Source organism: Jaculus jaculus, chromosome 14, assembly GCF_020740685.1.
Source record: "Jaculus jaculus isolate mJacJac1 chromosome 14, mJacJac1.mat.Y.cur, whole genome shotgun sequence".
Lineage (NCBI taxonomy): Eukaryota > Metazoa > Chordata > Mammalia > Rodentia > Dipodidae > Jaculus > Jaculus jaculus.
Window position 1 is genome coordinate 46759072 of NC_059115.1, and position 20454 is coordinate 46779525.

General features: G+C 42.6%; 1 protein-coding gene across 1 annotated transcript in view; it reads right to left on the minus strand.

Annotated features, from left to right (window-relative positions):
* Gxylt2 (glucoside xylosyltransferase 2) overlaps positions 1-20454 on the minus strand; it is a 115499-nt gene that overhangs the window by 67354 nt on the left and 27691 nt on the right. The window contains exons 2-3 of the mRNA XM_004651507.3: positions 16578-16770; positions 5642-5773 (exon numbers count right to left, since the gene is read on the minus strand). Coding sequence (XP_004651564.2) covers positions 5642-5773; positions 16578-16770 — 325 coding nt within the window. The remainder of the gene's footprint in view (positions 1-5641; positions 5774-16577; positions 16771-20454) is intronic.

Genomic DNA, 20454 nt, shown 5'->3' on the forward strand with positions numbered 1-20454 from the left:
GGGGTCCTTAGGCTTCACAGGCAAGCACTTAACCGCTAAGCCACCTCTCCAGCCCTGGTAAGGATTTTTAATATATTCTTATATACCTGTCAATATTTGTTGATATCCTAAGGACTGGTTCCAAGGGTGCCAAAATGTTAATTGCTAGTACTGAGGTATAATATTAGTCATAATGGAGGTCTGACCTTAATTATAAGAAGTTTAAAAAAATCCAGTAGGAGTCTCTTTTCCATTAGCCTTTAGCTCACTAGTTAGAACATCTAATATAAGTAAGTGTACAGATCTGCAAATACTGGAGGCAGTTACTGCCCCATTAGCAAACCACAAATGGAAAAGATCATGTTGTTTCTTCAGTGTGATGTATAAAACTACAGGTAATACAAAGTTTTTGTTTGTTTTGTATGGTACTGCTTTGTAATATTCAAAGTGAGACAAGTTTCTTTTTTATATTTTTAAAATTTTATTTCAATCTTAGGATATCACAATTTATTAGTAACTATCTCTTTAGTCTCTGAATATAAAAATAACAAGTTTCTTAGCAATCTGGAGGCAGGCAATGCCCTGGAGAAATTTGCTGAAGGTCTGTAAGCAATCTCAGACTATCCCTCCTGTTAATACTCTCCCTTATTCCTTTCTTTAATATGGAAGGTAATGGCAATCTGAACTGAAATTCCCTGAAAACTCCACATCTGTGTCATCCGTGTTGAAGACTCTGTGGACTGATCAACCGAGAAGAACTTGGTGATTATGGAGAGTTGAAATGTTTCATGTCAGAGCCACACTTATATTGGGTTTTCCTTCATCTCTTAATTAGCCATTTATCAACCCCCTCTAGATATAACCTAGTATCCTTTGGACTGTCAGGTAAAACCTTTGGGATGCTTAACTGAGCAGGTCATAACGTCTACCAGACCACATCCACAATTGTTAATAGATACCTCTAAAGTATTTCCCCAGGGTGCTACCTGCTTCCCTGACATTCCTGCCAATGCTTCCATAAGTGTCTTGATCTATAATGGCCTTTGTGCTGTGATGATAAAAGTTCATATGACAGCTTCCATGGTGGAACATATCATTTAGATCCTATCATTCAGGGAACCCGAATCCATACTGCTGGGCCACAGTCACTCATATTCAGCTTAGAGTAAAACATCTCTTACTTCCTTCAGAGTAAGAGCTGTGTTTGTATTGATATACCACTATCAAGAAAGACATCTGGTGCTACTATAATCTTGGAGCTTATCCAAACTTCTCAAGGAGCTGGCAAGATGGTTTAGCAGTTAAGGTACTTGCCTGAGAAGCCCAGTGACCTAGGTTCAATTCCCTAAAACCCAAGTAAATCAGATGCACAAGGTGACGCATGTGTCTGGAGTTCATTCGCAGTAGCTAGAGGCTCTGGCATGCCCATTCTCTCTCTAATAAATAAATAAGTTAATAAATTAATTAATTAAAAAAATTTAAAACTTTGTGAAAAATCTCTTCTCCCTCAGTGAACACCTGAACAGAATCTTCCTTTACCCCACATTACCACACTGGGTACTACTTGCCAATCACATCTCTGAAGATCCTGCCATCCGGTGATCTCTATGTTTTAAGTATCTCTATGATTGCCAATGGCCCCTCAGTTCCTAAGGAGAGAAGCCTTTGTAAACAGGCACAGTGGGTAGTAAAATGTATGGTTCTATTATAAAGTCTCACTACTTCCAATTAATTGGGTGAAAAATGATGTGAATTTAGGAAACTTGACTGTTATGTAGAAGGAAAGGCTTTTTGGCTTTTACTAAGGGAAAAGTCCTCCAGGATCAACTTTAATGAATAAAATGGATCGGCTTATAGTTGACATATTGTTTTAAGTACTTTAAAGCTCCCAAATTACCTAAAAGAAGTATGCCTTAGAGAGATTCAGCAACCCACCTGCACTGCAAACAGTCCTACTCCTAGGAATGTTATTTCCAGAAGCAGAAGACTAAATGTCCCTTAATTTCTACTATTTGATAAACCTTGCATTAGTGGAGTGTGAACTTGTGTAACTGTACTTGAGAATCCGATAGGCTTGAGCCGGGTGTGGTGGCATACGTCTTTAATCCCAGCACTTGGGCAGCAGAGGTAGGAGGATATCTGTGAGTTTGAGGCCACCCTGAGACTACATAGTGAATTCCAGATCAGCCTGAGCCTGATCCTACCTTGAAAAAACAAAACAAGCAAAAGAATCTGATAGGCTTGAGATGCAGAAATTGGTATTCTGATATTACTCTGATGGTAAAATATGAGTGGAAAAATTAATTTTGTATGCCTTGGGTAGATGCCAACAGTATTAGTCACTGTCTCATTACTGAGACAAAATACTGCACAAGAGAAATTTAAGGAGAGAAGGCTTTATTTTGGATCACAGTTTAAGGAGACAAAGTCTATCAAGGTAGGAAGAGTATGGTGGTGGGTGTATAAGGTGGCTGGTCTCTTTGCATTGGCCGTCAGGAAGTAGAGAGTTCACAGGAAGTGGGGCCAGTCTATAAAATCTCAAGGCTCACCATCAGGGCCCCACTTCACCAGCAAGGTTTTTATAGTTTTTGCATTGCAGGAACAAATATACCTGACTAAAAGTGGCTGATAAAAGGAAAGGATTTATTTTGGCTTACAGTCTCAAGAGGAAGCTTCATGATGGCAGGGAAACCATGGTAGAGCTGGATATCACCTCCTTGCACAGAAGGTCGAAAACTGCAGCAGGAAAGCGAGTCTTCAAGTTCTGGCCAGGGGGAGCTGACTATAATATCCTAAAGCCTGCCCCCAGCAATACACCTCCCCTGGAAAGACTTCACCTCCCAAATTACCACTAGCTGCATATCAAGCAGGAAGACATCTGACTCAAACCACCACAGCTCTCTTGGGCTTCACAACTTTCACAGGAACCAAGAATTCAAACATATGAGCCCAGGGGAACATCTGATATTCAAACTGCAATACCAGCCTTGCAGAAAAATGGCCACCTGCTAGAATGTTTCATTCCCTGGCCTCCGTTTTCTCTGTGCTACCTCAGAGGCACATCAGATTGGCTTTATAGAGATAAATTTCAAGGAAAACATGACCTAGACTTTATTTCAAATTATTCTGAAGGTCAATAAATCTCAACAGTGCCCCAAAATACCATGTGTGTAGTCTGCTTTAGGACATAGGACTGGGAGAAGGTAAATGTCCTGCCAGCCACAATCTCTCTATGATTTCTAAGAAGGGCTAGTTTCCATTATCAGGAGCAGATAAGGAATGCCAGAGCCCATTTGTCATTCAGAATGGACTGCTAACTTAGCTGGGAATGAATGAAAACCATCATGTGGTAAGTATGTTTTTTTTTTTTTTAAATCATGGTAATAAAGTCATATTTCAAGGTCACAGAAAATTCAAATGTGGTTCTGTTAGTTTGATCATATTTTGGATAGGATGGAGAGACAATTTCCTAACGTTAGCTTTGGCTTCTAATACTTCCTTTTGCCTCACATAGAAACAAAAGCAAAAAGCCGACATTGTCAATCACCTTCTCAAATGATAATTACTGCTTGTATTACCAACCTAGAGATCTCATTTTCTTTTCAGAATCATCTCTTATCCCTGTTTTAATGCAATTAACCCCAGTTCACAACATGTACACAGGTCTGCAAATGGTAACAAGAAGCCACTTAATAAGTGAGGTATCTTGGGCAGCAGACCAGTGCCACTGTTACATTCAAGCTTGCTCTTTTCACTGGTCTCTGTTGGAAATGCTAAGAGTACCACTCACCATTTAGTTTATAGACCAATCGTTTCCAGACAAGGACAATCCTGCTGCTTGGCTATTCCTAGGCATCTCAGAATCTAACATGAGACTTGAAGCCCAGCTTTTATTTTGCCTGTGTATTTGTATGTATGTAGATGCTGGAGGTTGAGGTTGGGTGACTTCTTTCATTGCTCTCCACCTTACCTACCGAGGCAGGGTCTCTCATTTGAACCCAGAGCTCTCATACTTGGCTAGTCTAGCTAGCCAGCTTGTCCTGGAGGATCCTTTATCTTCAACAACTAAGTCCTAGGATTTAGGCACACTTCCATGTCCACCCAATATTTACATGGATTCTAGGAGTTCAAACTCAGGTCCTTGTACTTGCAAAGCAAGCATTTTATCAACTGAGCCATTGCCCTAGCCCCCATTTTCTATCTTTACCTTTTACTGAAACTGTTTTCTAGCTTTTTTCATCTCTAGACACTATCGCCATCCACTTCTTATGTTGAGCCATAAAAGAAATTGCATCATCCCATTTCCATACTAGAAATCATCCACAGGGCTTCCCACTGTCCTTTAAACAGAGAGTAGACATCCCAAGAGGGGTGTCAGAACCTGCCAGCTCCTTCCCCTGTGGACCACTTCTGCTCTATCTCACTCTCTATTTCCTAGTTTGCATGGCTTTATTTTGTGAAACATGCCTTTTCCCAGATCAAGGCCTTTGCACAGACTGATCCATCTGCCTGGGCCCCTCCTATCTTATGACTCCCCAGCCTGTGTCACCCAGTCATCTCACCTCCTTTGTATCTCACCACGAATGTCTCTAAGATCTTTTCCAGAACACAGTGGACCTCCATGCCACATATATCCATGACACTTCTCTACCCCAGTCCTGATCATAATTCTAATTACTTGTTCGGGTTAAGCTCCAGCAGAGCAGGTCCATGGCCATCTTACTGACACCATATCACCACTGTGAAGCCAGGGCCTCTCACCTGATAGGCACTCATCAAATGTGTATTGAATCCCTCAGAAGTAATAAGGTTACAATTCACAGGTCATAGTTGTTGTCCTTATCCAATGTCTCAGTTTTGATAACCGATTTTTCTATTAAGGATATTTTCTCTCTGTGTCTCTTTCTCTCTCATGCTGGGGGTTGAACCTAGGGACTCATGCATGCTCAGTAAGCACTCCACTACTGAGCTGTATCTCCAGCCTATATTAAGGATCTTAAAAAACAAAACAGGGGCTGGAGAGATGGCTTGCCTACAAAACCTAAGGACCCAGGTTCGACTCCCCAGTACTCAGGCAAAGCCAGATGCACAAGGTGGCATGTACGTCTGGAGTTCATTGCTAGAGGCCCTGGTGTACCTATTCTCTCTCTCTTTCTACCTGCCTCTTTCTCTCTCTCTCTTAAATAAGTAAATAAATAAAACAAACACATGCAATTTAAAAATTCAAAACTAAAAAACAATTCAAAACTGAAAGGCTGAATCAGAAATGAGGACCCCTTCTGACTTCTACGTCAGCCTGACTACAGCTAGGAGGGGCTACGGTTACACGAAAACAAACTAACCAAAGCTACCGTGTGCTGAGCACTGACTATGTGCCAAGCCTCTGGAGGAATCTGAGGCTCAGATTCACAAGCTAGCCAATGGACAAAGAGCCTTATCTGAGGCGTTCTTTAAATGCTTAGACCCTGGGTCTTGAAAGAAGACACTTATAGACTAGAGAGACCCTCTGTCTACATACTGCTGACTGAGAGCATCAACCACAGAACCCAAGGGAGGCAGGTTTTAGCTGTACAGTATCTCTGACATATCTCAGCTCATTTCAACATGTTTCCAAGAGTGAGTCTTTCCTGAGGCACGTTTTATTAAAAACAGGTGCTCCTACCGGAAGAAAGAGTCTCTGGGCAGCACAGGGTTTGAATAATTTCTTCCACTCCTGAGGGTTTCCAACAGAAAATGTAATGGGGTAGAGTGTGTGCTCAAACTTCTTTGTATATGAGGCAGGCCACTGTCGTAACTGCAAAACATGGAAGGCAAGAGAGGGGCGATTAGACACCATGGCATATGAAAAGCACCTGTGGGGCCTCTGCATGAGGCCATGGAAAATATTCAGGCTATTCACACAGGAAGTCCAGCTTCTTTGCCACTCTGAATGATCACTAAAGGAAGGAATATTTTTTCCCCTACAATATTGCTAGGATTTGAAACAAATAACATTCACTATTGGCAAGGGAGTCAGGAGACAGGCACATAAACACTGCCAAAGGGAGTATGGATTTGAATAAACTGTCAAGAGGGCAATTCAGAAACTGGTTAACAGCAAACTCCAGAGTCAGGCATAAAGGACTTGTATTAAAACTTTGTCAATAGTATCAAGACTTGGCAACAGTCTATAAGGCCAATTATAAAGAATTGGCAAAGTAAATTTTGATAGAACTATGTAATGCAATAATGTATAGCCAAAGAAGACCTATATGTATTGACATGATATACATTAGGTTGCAGGGGAAAATGCAAAAGTTTCTATTGGCCTGGTGTGGGAGTGCATGCTTGCAATCGCAGCACTAGGGTGGCTAAGGCAGGAGGATCACAGGTTTGAAGCTAGCCTGGGTTACATGAGACCTGGTCTCAAAAATATTATAATAAGGCTGTATCTGGTATGAAAGTGTGTGTGCATATGCATTTTATATGTAGAGAAAAACCTGGGTGGATAAATGTTCAATTATTCAAAATGGTCACTTTAAAAAATTTTTATGTGGGCTGGAGAGATGGCTTAGCAGTTAAGTGCTTGCCTATGAAGCCTAAGGACCCTGGTTCAAGGATCGATTCCCCAGGACTCACGTTAGCCAGATGCACAAGGGGGCACATGTGTCTGGAGTTCGTTTGCAGTGGCTAGAGGCCCTGGAGTGCCAGTTCTCTCTATCTGCCTCTTTCTCACTCCATCTGTCACTCTCAAATAAATAAAAATAAACAAAACATTAAAAAAAAGTTTTTATTTATTTACAAGAGAGGGGACGAGAGAGAGAGAGAGAGAAAGGAGGGAGAATGGGAATGGATGTGCTAGGTCCAGTTGTAGTTGAAAAAGAACTCCAACATATGTGCCACTTTGCTTATCTAGTATTACATGGGTAGTGTGGAATTGGACCTGGCCTGGAAGGCTTTACAAACAAAGTTCCCTTAACCACTGAACCATCTTCCCAGCCCCAAAGTGAGCAGTTCTAGAGGTAGTGGTGAGGACTTTCATTTCCTACGTATATGCTTCTATATTCTTCAGAATTCTATACTAAATATATTTTTCTTTGCTTATATTAATTTTAAAAGAAAATAGGAGTGGACTAATTTTTATAGCAGCATTATATTTACCAAGAAAAACTGAACAGAAAGTAGAGTGTTCCTGTCTAGATTTGTGTCCTCCTCACCCCACTTTAGTGTGTTACGTTTATTACAACTGGTAAACTAGTGTGGTGGTTGAATGCAAATGTATGTCTCCCCATAGCCTCAAGTACTTTTTTAAATAAGATTTAGCTTCCTACTTTGCCTTCAGCAGGTGGAGCCCTGCTAGAGGAGGTGTGTCACCAGGGGCATAACTTGAGTCCAGTGTGTAGAAAGCCAGCTTGCGCTTTGGCTCTTTGGCTGTTTCTTGGCTCTGCCTCTCTGCTGTGGATGTATGATAGAAGGAACCGGTTCCTTCTACCAAGAAGGAGATTTTCCCTGGAATGGTTAAGCCTGAAATAAACCTTTTTCTCCCCAAAGTTGCTTCTGGTTGTTGTGTGTCTGTCCCAGAAATAGCAAAGGTAACTGCAACAACCAATATTGATATATTATTATTAAATAAAGTGCACAGTTCACATTAGAATTCATAATACATGTGCCAAGTTCTATGGGTTTGCATAAATGCATAATGTCACATTTACATAATTATGTATGTATCATACATGATAGCTTCATCACTCCTTTGATCTACCTGGTCAGCCTTTCTTTTCTTCTTCCCATTGAATTCTTAGCAATCATTGATCTTTTTGTTATTGTGGTGTTTTGAATGTAAAATGTATCTGTAGCTTTTTATGTTTGTGATTAAGCCTTGTACATCATCTCCAGCTAGTGGAGCTTCTAGGAGGTGGAGCCTTGCTGGAAGAGATGTGTCACTGGGGGAAGGCCTTGGGATTTTAGAGTCCAGCCCAGCTTGCCAGAGCTAGCTAGCTCACTCTTCCTTATGCCTACTGATGAGAAGACATGATGCCTAGCTGTCTGTTCATGGCATGCTTTTCCCGCCATGATGCAACTTACCCTCAAAAGTAGAAGCCAGAAGTAAACCCTTTGTTTCTATAAGCTGCTTCTGGTAGGTGTTTTCTCCCAGCAATACAAAGGTACTACAACAGTCCCCTCCTGGATTTACCTCTCCCAGAATATCATATCATTAGAATCATATACTACATCACTTTTTCATACTGGCTTCTTTTACTTAGCATTGTGAACTTTAGGTACTATATGCCTTTTTGCGGCTTGTTAGCTTGTTTATTCTTTAAGACTTGTAGGCTTTTTATTTGTATGGATGAATCATTTTAAATTAACAAGTCCTTAGCAACTTTGTTGTTTGGAAGGTTGGAATACTAGAGTGTCACTTTCAGTTATCCATGATATGACTTGCCATGATTTCAAATATCTGTAGCCAATTACAGTTCTAATATGTTAAATGGAATATTCTAGAAATAAAGTTTATAAGAATTTCTTAAAACCTTTTTATTGATAACTTCCATAATTATAGACAAATAACCATGATAATTCCCTCACTCTCTCACTTTCCACTTCACAAATCCACTCTACATCATATCCCCTCCCTCTCTCAATTAGCTCTCTTCTAGTTTAATATCATTATCTTTTCCTCCTAGTATGAGGATCTTGTGAAGGTAGTGCTAGGCAATGTGAGGTCATGGATATTGAAGCCAATTTGTGTCTGAACATTGTAAGGAGCCCTATCTTTCCTTTGGTTCTTATATTCTTTTCGCCACCTCTTCTGCAATGGACCCTCAGCCTTGGAAGGTATGATAGAGATATTTCAGTGCTGAATACTCCTCTGTCACTTTTTCTGTATAAGTATTTTTTAAAATGTATTTATTTGCAATGAGAAAGAGAGAGAGAGAATGGGTATACCAGAGCCTCCTACTACTTCAAACCAACTCCAGAGACATGTGCCACTTTGTACATCTGGCTATATGTGGGTATAGCTAGCCGACAGGCTTTTCACACAAGTGCCTTTAACTGCTAAGTGACCTCTACAGCCTTATGTCTTACATAACTTATTTTATCATATTATTGTAACTTCTTAATTACTCATCTATTTTTATCACTTACTATTTACTTCACAGTATGAGTACACCAATGTGTATTTCTCTATTCACCCTGCAAAGGATGTTTAAATTTGCTGGCAGTTAGGGGAAATCATGAACAAAGTTGCTGAAAAATCTCTCTGTAGACAAGAACTTCATAATAGGAGGAAAAAGCTGGGCATGGTGGTGCACACCTTTAATACCAGCACATGGGAGGCAGAGATAGGAGGACTGAGTTCAAGGCTACCCTGAGACTATTTAGTGAATTTCAGGTCAGCCTGGGCTACAGTTAGATCCTACCTTGAAAAAACAAAACAAGAACCATAACTGGAGGAAAAGATGATGACATCAAAATAAAAGAGAGACTAATTGAGGAAAATTTGATGGAGGGTGGGCTTGAGGGGGACATGGGGATGGGAAGGGGACTGCCATGGTTTATTGTCTATATTTATGGAAGCTGTCGATAAAAAGATTTTTAAAGCTGGGCGTGGTGGCACACGCCTGTAATCCCAACACTCGGGAGGCACAGGTAGGAGGATTGCCTTGAGTTCAAGACCACCCTGAGACTCCATAGTGAATTCTAGGTCAGCCTGGGCTACAGTAAAACCCTACCTCAAAAAACCAAAAAAAAAAAAAAAAGTTTTTTTAAAAATCTCTGTAGGTTTTTGTGAACATAAATTTCCAACTCATTTGGGTATATAGTTAGAATTACAATTGCTATATCAAATGGTAAGCTTACATTCAACTACTTAAGAAACTGCCAAACTGTTGTGTGAAGTGGCTATACCCTTTTGAATGCTCATAAGTAATATGTAGGAGTTCCTGTTGCTCCATTGCTTCCCCGTCATCGAGTGTTGTGCAGAGTTCTAGATCTCAGCCGTTTTAATAGGTGTATAGTGGGGTTTCCTTGTTGTAAGCAGCAGCATTAGTAGCATATGACATAGAGCATCTTGCATCTTTAAAAAAAATTATTTACTTATTTGAGGGGAGCAGATAGAGGGAGACAGAATGGGTGTGTCAGGGCCTCCAGCCATTGCAAATGAACTCCAGATGCATGTGCCACCTTGTGCATTTGGCTTACATGGGTACTGGGAACTGAACCTGGGTTCTTAGGCATTACAGGCAAAAGCCCTAACCACTGAGCAGTCTTTCCAGCCCTAGCATCTTTTAATAAGCTTATTTGGCATCTGTGTATCTTTTAAATTTTTGAGCTAATACCCTCTAATCCACTGTTATCACAATTCTACTTCTAAAAGTTTATCCAAGGAAAACATTCCAAAAATGTACTTACTTATTACAAGGTTGTTTATTATAATGGTGTCTGTAACAGTGAGACATTGCAAATGATCTACACAAGAAACTGATTAGACAAGCTAAGGGGACTGTCTGTGTGGCAGTACAATACAGTCACGAGTGATGACGGCATAAACTGAGTCAGCCAACAATTGTATTTTAAGGCTGACACCCTGTCAGCCACCACCAGCACACCAGTGAATGCTAGTTTGGCAGTTAGTCTCTTGATCTATTTGCATAATAACAGTTGTCACAAGTTCCCAAGGAAGAAAACACCAAAAAAAAAAAAAAAAAAACTTTGCTCAATGCTATGACGTTTTTGCCTTGTTCTCAGTGTCTGTAGGAGGTTCTTTTTATTTGGCACATCTTTTCCCTGACAGTGTAACCCCTCCTGGGACCCAGTTTTGGGTGAGTGGGGGTGTTGGGGTGCTCAAGATGAAACCCAGAGACTCAGCACACATTCTACCACTGAGCTATTCCAGCTCTGGGTATCAGCTTCACAAGAATGCTCACCAATCACCCTGTGGCAGTTAAAAGGTTTTGAGTCACTGCCCAGGGCCCTGGGCGTCATCCGCACAGGTCCTGTATGGACCAACAGCTTCACTGGATTTTCATCTAACCCTTTACTCAGCGGATCCCTGTCCTTTCTCACAATTCATTCATTCTTACAATTTTCTAAAAATGCTTTTAAGCATCTGAGCACAGTGTGGAACAGGAAAGTCCTCAGAGCTCTGACCCATCACACTGACCGCAGAAGTCCCTGATGGGCTGATAAGAACAAAGTAGACATGATGAAGCCATTGAAACAAAATGCTATCAGTCAGGATTAGCCAGGTTTTGGTGAGGTAACATCCCCCTGAATTGCGGGTGTATGTACTTAAGAATTTCATTTTAAAATTATTATCTGTGTGTTTGTATATGCATGTGGAGGTCAGCAGATACCCTCAGGGTTGGTCTTCTTCTACCTTGTTTTTGGGACAGGGTTTGTCGAGTTGTTCTCTGCTGGCCTGACTAGCTGGATTCTTCTGGCTCCACCTCCCACTGACACAGGCACACTGAGATTACAGATGTGCCTTGCCACTGCATGTCTGGTTTCACACAGAGGTCTAGTTACCCAAACTTTAGCTGGTAGGTTTGAAGGGCATGTGTCTTTAAGTGCCTTTAGCCACTGGGCAATCTTCCCAGCACCTATCCTTATTTTTCTTTTTGTTTTTTATCAAGGCAAGATCTCCCTATAGCCCAGGCTGACCTAGAATTCATGTTGTAGCCCTGGCTGGCTATAGCTCATGACAAACCTCCTACTTCAGCCTCCAGAGTGCTTGCATTAAAAACCCACACTTCCAAAGCTTTCTTTTTTTTTTTAAGATTTATTTTTATTTATTTATTAGATACAGAGAGAGGGAGAGACAAGGAGAGAGAGAATGAGAATGGGCGTGCTAGGGCCTCCAGCCACTGCAAACAAACTCCAGATGCATGTGCCACCATGTACATCTGGCTTATGTAGGACCAGTTGAATCGAACTGGGGTCCTTAGGCTTCGCAGGCAGGTGCCTTAACTGCTAAGCCACCTCTCCAGCCCCAAAACTTTCTTTCTTGCAGCTGCTATGTGTTCTGACTGGTAGCAGGCTCTGCTCAAGCCCCCATGTCAGCGATGTGCAACTGTGACACACACCACCCCCACTTGTGCTGTTCGAACAAAGCATGTACCCGCGCTGTTCACCTGAGGCCTACACCCTGGTGAGGTAACCCCAGCCTCTCTGAACCTCAAAGTCAGGGCAGCATCCACTAGGGGTGGCTGCAAGTGGAGGTCATGAGGAAAGAGAACAAGGGCCACACACTGGAGGTCCATGGCCAACCCTAGCATTCCTCACTCTTCTGTGTGCTTCTCTGAAAGTGGCTTGGCCAGACCGCTTGCCTCCTCTAGGAACAAGAAGCCAAACACCTTCAAAAAGTACCTTGGACTGGAGGTGGGATTAAAACTAGCTTCTTGAGTTGTTCCACCCACTGCTGCTTGATTTCTTCAGGAAAAAAAAAAAAATCTATGTTTATTTATTTATTTATTTATTTATTTTGACTACTGAAGAACACCTTATCATCACTTTCTTTGAGTTCTTTCCCCTAGATTCTGAAGAAAACCAATGACAAACAGACAAGAGGCCTTTCCTCTGTAAGCACAATACCTTTGTATGTGTTGTGTGTGTATGTGTGTGTGTGTGTATACACACACTTCATGGAGGGGAAGTGAAAGAGAGAGACAGAGAGCCAAGATCTTAATAACCCTTCAAAGGTATAGCCACAAGGATTAAAGTCACCCTATAAGGCCTTACCTCCTAAAGGGTCCACTACCTCCCAAGAGTACCAAGCTAAGGATCATGCCTTTAACGCATGGGCCTTTGAGGAACATTCTAGATTTGAACCATAGCACCTCCTACTTAGAATTCTCTTTGTGGGACTAACAAAGACTTGAGCAGAAAGGACAGATTCCTCAGGGCTGTGAAAACACAGCATTATTGTCACTTCCCAGACAGCTGAGCTCCTCTTATATAATGTGTTCCTGTCGCTGTGATCATAGAACAACCACTTCTTCTCCAAAACCAGTGATCCAGAATTCACACAAGGCATAGTAGGGATGAGCTGACTCTTTTTCACAATGCCTGGGGCCTCGGCCAGAAGTCTTGAATGGCACGGATGGAACTGAAGGCTCCCTCATCCACAGGCCTTGCAGCTGAGACACGTTGGAGGCCAAGGTCTCATTTCTCTTTCTATGGGCCTCTCCCTGCAGCCTTCCACATAGGCTGCTTTGAACTTCCTAGAGTATGCTATGAGGATCCAGGTGGAAAAGGTGGTGGCCTTTCATGAGCTAGCCTTTGATGCCACAAGGCCTGACATCTGTCACAATAAAGTGTATGCACAAGTGAAGTCCTATCTATTGTCTTTTAAAAAAATTTTAAATATATGTGTATTTATTTGTTCATGAGGAAAGAGAAAAAATAGGCATGCCAGGGCCTCTTTTGACTGCAAAGGAACCCCAGATGCATGTTCCACTCTGCACCTGGCTTTACATAGGTGCTGGGGAGTTAAACCCAGGCCAGCAGACTTTGCCAGCAAATGCCTTTAACTGCTGAGCCAACTAACCAGTCCTACCTATTGTCTGAGAACAATTACCTCCAAATGTAAGAGCTTAAAATCATAAACATTTATCCCAAATTCCATTTTTTCTTTATTTGATTTTTGTGGTATTGGAAATTAAAACCAGACTCTCATGTATACTAGACAAGTGCTCCACCACTGAGCACGACACCTCAAGCTTGCGCACTCTCTCGCTCGCCCTCTCTCTCTCTCTCTTTGTTTTTGTTTTGTTTTCTGAGGTAGGGTTTCACTCTAGCTCAGGCTGACCTGGAATTCACTATGTAGTTTCAGGGTGGCCTTGAACTCATGGCGATCCTCCTACCTCTGCCTCCCAAGTGCTAGGATTAAAGTCATGTGCCACCATGCCCGGCTTCATTTTTGTTTTTGAGACAAGGCCTCACTAAGTTGCCCAGGCTGTCCTTGAACTTGTGATCCTCCTGCCTCAGCCTCCCAAGTAGCTCGGATTACAAGCCTGTTCTATCAGGACTGACTCAAATTATTTCCTAGAGTCAGGAATCTGTGAGCTGAGTAGTTCTGGTATACTTAATTCCAGTAAGCAGGATTTGGCATTCAGTGAGCATACCACTAAATCTCTCTAAATCCTAGTTTTCTCAGTCTGCAAAATGGGGATGTTATAGCTGGAGTTTGTTCTCCAACAGCTGTGTTGGGAACATGGTCCTCAGTGTGGTGATGTTTAAAGGTGGGGCCTCGTAGGAGTTCAGGTCACTAGGGCAAGCCTTCAAAAGGGATTATGGAAATTCTCAAGGGACTCCTGAATTAAGGGTCATTATTATTAAAGATCAAGCCTGGCCACACCCTGGCCTCTCTCTGGCTTCCTGTCTGGCAATGTGTTCTCTTCCATAGGCTCCTGAGATGATGGGCATGATCTCCCCCATTTCATCTGCCATAAGGTCCTCACAAGAGCTAAGATGCACTTGAGCCTCCAGAGCTGTGAGAACCTATTTTTTTAGGAAGTGACCTAGCCTTGGGCATTTTATGATAGAAACCAAAAAGTGAACTAAGACAGGGGATATGATAGTCACCTTCTGTAAAGGGGTGTTATGAAGATGGGATGCGATGAAGTCATGAATAGGATGAGATAATAATTGTATGTTTGATATTACCTCTGCCAGCTCCTTGTACCACAGCTTTACAGCAGCCAACTATGAGTGTTTCAACATTTTCATTCCTTCTTTCTCTGACTCAGGTGTTTTATGAGGTATTTCCCCATGCAATTCCAAAGTCTAAGACTAATGATTCCTGGCTCCCCTTCATGAAGATGTCAAGGTGACTTTATCCTTGGGAAATACAACATGCCTCCTAGTTTTGTTTTCATTTTTGTTATTAGCTTTTCTCTGCCAAACATGTTGTTTTTGGCATTTCTTATTAGCTCAGCTAGCCTGGTGACGGGACAGAGCACTGTCAGCTCCAGTCAGTAGGAACAAAACAAAACAGGTTCTCTTTCTGCCAGAATTCAAGAACTTGCTGCAAGAGATAGCTTCCAAGAAAAACAATGCTTGGCTTGCCAAGGTTATGCAGGAAACTCGTCCATTGGGGGAACAGACCTTCTCAAAGCTCTTCGTATGATCTGGTCAAAACTCAGAACAGGAATAGACAAGTATGCGCAGAACCAAACACTCCACAGACACTGAAAAAGAATGAGGCAAGAGTGTGGGAGTGCTGTCTGGGTACAATGTTGGACATACAGTCTCAAGGGCAGGAAATGTCTCATGGACACTCCTCATGCTGTTAAAGAAATACAATTTAATCTGCGAACACAAATGTATGCACATGGTGTATCTGAGTAAATGTGTGTATATATATATATGTGTGTGTGTGTATATACATATATACACATACATATATATACACATAGAAATATACAGGCACATAAGCCCACCTCTGTGAGAAAAAAAAACATGAAAAAACCACCCAAAATCATTAAGTGGCTGGAAGATAGCAGAGATTTATTTATTTTTATTTTTTTTATTTTTGGAGGTAGTGTCTTGCTCTAGCCCAGGATGACCTGAATTCACTATGTAGTCTCAGGGTGGCCTTGAACTCACAGCGATCCTCCTACCTTTGCCTCCTGAGTGCTGGGATTAAAGGCATGTGCCACCGTGCCTGGCTCTATTTTTATTTTTAATTTTATTAATTTTTTTGTTGTTTTGTTTATTTTTATTTATTTATTTGAGAGCGACAGACAGAGAGAAAGAGGGGGAGAGAGAGAGAAAATAGGTGTGCCAGGGCCTCCAGCCACTACAAACGAACTTCAGACGCGTGCACCCCCTTGTGCATCTGGCTAACATGGGTCCTGGGGAATCGAACCTCAAACCAGGGTCCATAGGCTTCATAGGCAAGCACTTAACCACCAAGCCATCTCTCCAGCCCTATTTTTATTTTTTTGGTGTGCATGTATATATGATATATGTGTATGGCTGTGGGAGCATGCATCCCATGATGTACGCGTGGAGGGTATCTTTCAGATGTCGGTCCTCACTATCTACCTTATTTGAGGCAGGTTCACTCATTATTGTGTGCCATTCCATTTGCCAAGCTGGCTGGTCCTGATTTTCTAAGAAATTCTGTTTCTGCCTCCCATCCTGTTATAGGCATGCTGGGATTATAGGAGCCTGTCATAGCTTCTGGCTTTTACTTAGGGTCTAGGAAGACAAATTCATGTACTTGTGCTTACGTGGTAAACACTTTATCTCCAGAGCTGTCTCCCTAACCCTATTTCTTCATTTATCAACTACATTTAATGAACGTGCAACATGCTGTCTAAATCAGACTTATAAATACATAAAAACAGGCTCTCTGCCCTAAAAAATAATGACAATATTAATACACCAACAAAGATGGAGCTGTGTCACATGCTATAACACTCACAGCATCTCTATGAAAAGGTATAAATATTCCTGTACTATACATAAGAAAAGGAAGGCCCAGGGTCAAGGGTTAAAGGTCACACTACTGAGCATGCATCCAACTGCACTTGTGAACTAGATATGCAAGCCTTGTAAGGCAGCCCATCTCCCTCAGTACATGCCACACCACAAGTTCCCCAGTTCACCTGTTTATCAAACTCCGGCTTCAAAGCGTCTTCGGTGAAGATATGAAAGTGGATCTTCCGGCGACTGAAGAGTATGGCTGACTTGAGCATCACCAGTGTCTCCTCCAGCCGATCTCCACAGGCCACCACAGCCAAGTGGATCCAGAGCTCGGGTGGCATCACAGCATGGAGACTCTTGGACTCTCCAGGCCTCCTAGAGAGAGCGCAAAAAACATTAAAGCTAACGCTCATGTTTGGTTAGAGAAGCTTCTCTTTTCAGATAGCAGTGGCCACAATGCTGAGAAGTGAGAGGGGAGCGCTCAGCACTAAAACATCTCCATCACACCTTCCTACGTTCAGGGTACATTGCGGAAGAGGTGGCAGGAAGAATGTAAGAGCCAAAGGAAAAATAGGACTCTTACAATGCACTTGTCCAGACACAAAATGGCCTGGATATCCATGACTTCACAGTGCCTGACACTACCTACACAAGACCCTCATAATCAGAGGAAAAGATGATGATGTCAAAATAAAAGAGACTAAGGGGGAGGAGACATGATGGACAATTGGACAGTGGAGTTGCGAAGGAAAAAGTGAGCGGGGAGGGAATTATCTATTGTCCATAATTATGGAACTTGTCAATAAAATTTTTTTAAGTTAAAGCTATAACTAACCTTTAAAAAAACAACACTGAAGGGTTGGATTATTTCAAAACATGAACAGGCACACTCTGTCATGTATTATAAAGTGATAAGCATTTTGACACTTCTTCCTGTTGGTGAAAAATGCCATTTATTCCCATATTTATCCTGGCAAAGGCACGATGAGTCACCCTTTGGAAGGCTATAGGTGTCTGGGACTTTTTCTGCCAGCACTCAGCTGTCTAGTTCATGCTGGCTGCCTGCGGGCCTATGTTTGGAAATAGTATTACTAAACTCCAACAGCTGACATGGTCCTTGGACTCCCACTAGCACAGGCCATGGAAATTAGATTTGATGCAACTTGAACAAGAGAAGGGTGGGTTGTGGCTTTCCCATGTGAAACGAGCAACATGATATTCCTGTCATCTGGATGTTTTTAGGTTGCGGTGGAATGCATGACTGCTAGACCAAAGGAAAGTCATGCATGTGAGGGAGGTGAGTGCCGAAAACAGCAAATGGGCCCCGCCCCCACGGCACCTCAGGAGAGTCTTGGAGAAACAGGTGTCAATCCTAACTGTCTCGCCAAGAACTGGTGAAGTGCTGGATATGAAATTCAGCCCCCAGTGTGAAAGTCCTTAATGAGAGCCAGGCGAGCGAGAAGGCAGGCTAACCTGCAAGTGATCAAGGTATCAAATACTGAGTCAACAGCTGGGAGAGTAAGAGGGTCCACGAGTCCAGAATCATCATCCAGCTATTTCCTCGTAATAAAAGATTGGGCTGAGCCAAAGAGATGTGGCCAAGCCTCAAAAGCACCACTGAGAAACATTTGCAGGCAAGCTGGAAGAAGTTGGCCTGGAAAAGGTGTCCTGAGACAAATGAAACTAATTTAGTTGCACAAAAGATTTGGAGAGCAGGGGAACTTGGATGTCAAACACTCCCTTCCTTCCAAAACCTTCGAGTTCAATCCACACACTGCTCCGTTATTTGCTGCTCTGTTGAATAATGGCCATTTCACTCCAGATTTCTTTCACTGGAGGAAAGTGGAAGATGTGGGTGGAGCCCTTTGGACTTCTTCCAAAGGTGATTACTTAAGAACATGCTTGGGAGAAAGAAGCACACCCGCCGCCTCTGCCAGTGCCAGATGCAGCCAGTTCTTGGGTTACACTGACTTCGGCGATCACAGGGAAGGAACAGGGGCCTTTGGAAGTTGTCCACTTCTCTTCTGTTCTCATCCTCTTCAGATGTGGCCACCATCTTCTTCCCTGCCCATCACTGTGACAATTCCTAGGTGGTCCATCAGCCTCTGACCTTACCTTTAACCCCACACTATAGGCTGTTATTGGTGCTAGAGGAATGACATTGCAAAATGCAAATTGTACTTTTCTCATGATTAGAATCATGCAAGGGCTTACCATTGTCTTCAAGATCAAGCCCAGGGGCTGAGGGGCAGCTTAGTTGGTAAAGTGTGAGCACCTAAGTTTGGGTCCCTAGCACCCACATAAATGACAGGCAACCTATCTGTAATGCCAGCACCTGAGAGGTAGAGATAGATCCCCCAGGCAAGTTGGCTAGCTAAAGGAGCCAAATTGGCAAGCCCTGGGTTCAAGCAAGAGACTCCGTATCAATAAAAAAAAAGTTGGAGAGTGATCAAGGAAGATACACGACTCGTCATCATCTGGCCTCCCCCTCCACACACACATGAACATGCATACACATATGTGTACAACACACACACACACACACACACACACACACACACACACACACAGCTGAAGTCCAAACTGTTGACTATGGCTCCTAACAACATTTCCTACAAATGTTCCCAACACTCCCGATGACACAATGATACTTCCCATTGTATCTATGGTTTTACTTCCAGTCCCTGATGTAGTTCTAGGACCTAATGCATGTGCATTCATTCATTCATTCATTCATTCATTCACTTGTTCATTCTCACTCTCTGAAATACTCTTCTCTTGCCTTTGCTCCTAAGTTCAGCCTATTTGTTCACATATCTTTCCTAAAAACTTTGTGTTAGGCACTATTCTAGAAAGATAGTGAACAAAACAGATGAAGTTGCAGAAGTTATATTCTACAGAGGACAAGGGAAAATGGAAGAAATAAGTCAAAGGGGTCTTAGAGAAAAAAGTCAGCAAGTGAAAGGGACTGTGTTGCAATTACCTTCTCATCGCTGGCACAAAACAACCAACCAGAGGCAGGTGGTGAGAAGAAAGTTTGGGCTTACAGTCTCAAGGCGAAGCTCATGATGGCAGGGGACATCATCTCTATGCCACAGTAGGTAGACACAGCAACAGAAGAATGTGCCAAATTCTAGCAAGGAGGACTTGGCTATACCACCCATGAACCTGTCAGCAACAGCACCCCACGTCCATCTCCCAAACTGCTATCAGCTGGGAACCAAGCATTCAAAAACCCATGAGTTTATGGGGAACACCTAATTCAAAGCACCACAGGCTGTCAGGAGACATAGCGTTGAGCAGGATAGGCCCAGAGAGTGGTGGCTGATTGGTGCAGGACCACACAGTGCTTGAGTCAGGAAAGGCCTTCCTGAGAAGAAGAAACCTGCAATGACTTCAGGAGGTGAGGTAGTGGGTTGTGAAGCTGAGAGGAGGGGCTGAGGCAGGGGGAGCATGGGACCCACGACGACCCCTGCCTATGGGATGCACAGGCCTGGTCTCTTCCTGTGCTTCACGGCTGGTATTACACTTACTGTTAAAACCAACTTTGGAAGCCGGGCATGGTGGTGCACGCCTTTAATCCCAGCACTCAGGAGGCAGAGGTAAGAGGATCACCGTGAGTTCGAGGCCACCCTGAGACTACATAGTGAAGTCCAAGTCGACCTGAGCTAGAGTGAGACCCTACCTCGAAAAACAAAACAAAAAGACAAAAACAAAAACAAAAAACCAACTTTGGGGCTGGGGAGATAGTCAGTAAAGTGCTTGCCTCACAAACATAAGGACCCTAGTTCAATCCCCAGAACCCATGTAAAAATGGTAGGCACAGTGGCTAGGCACATTGCTGCATACCTGGAGCTGGCTGGCCAGCTGCTCTAGCCTAATTTGTGAGCTCCAAGCCTATAAGAAGCCCTAATCTCAAAAAGAGATGGGTGGCATACTTGATGAATACTACCCAAGGCTGGCCTTTATGTGAGAGATAATATTAAGATGGCAATTGAAACAAAATCATTGTTAAGGCATTAGCCAAAGGTGCTACAAAAGAGATTCATTGTGAACATT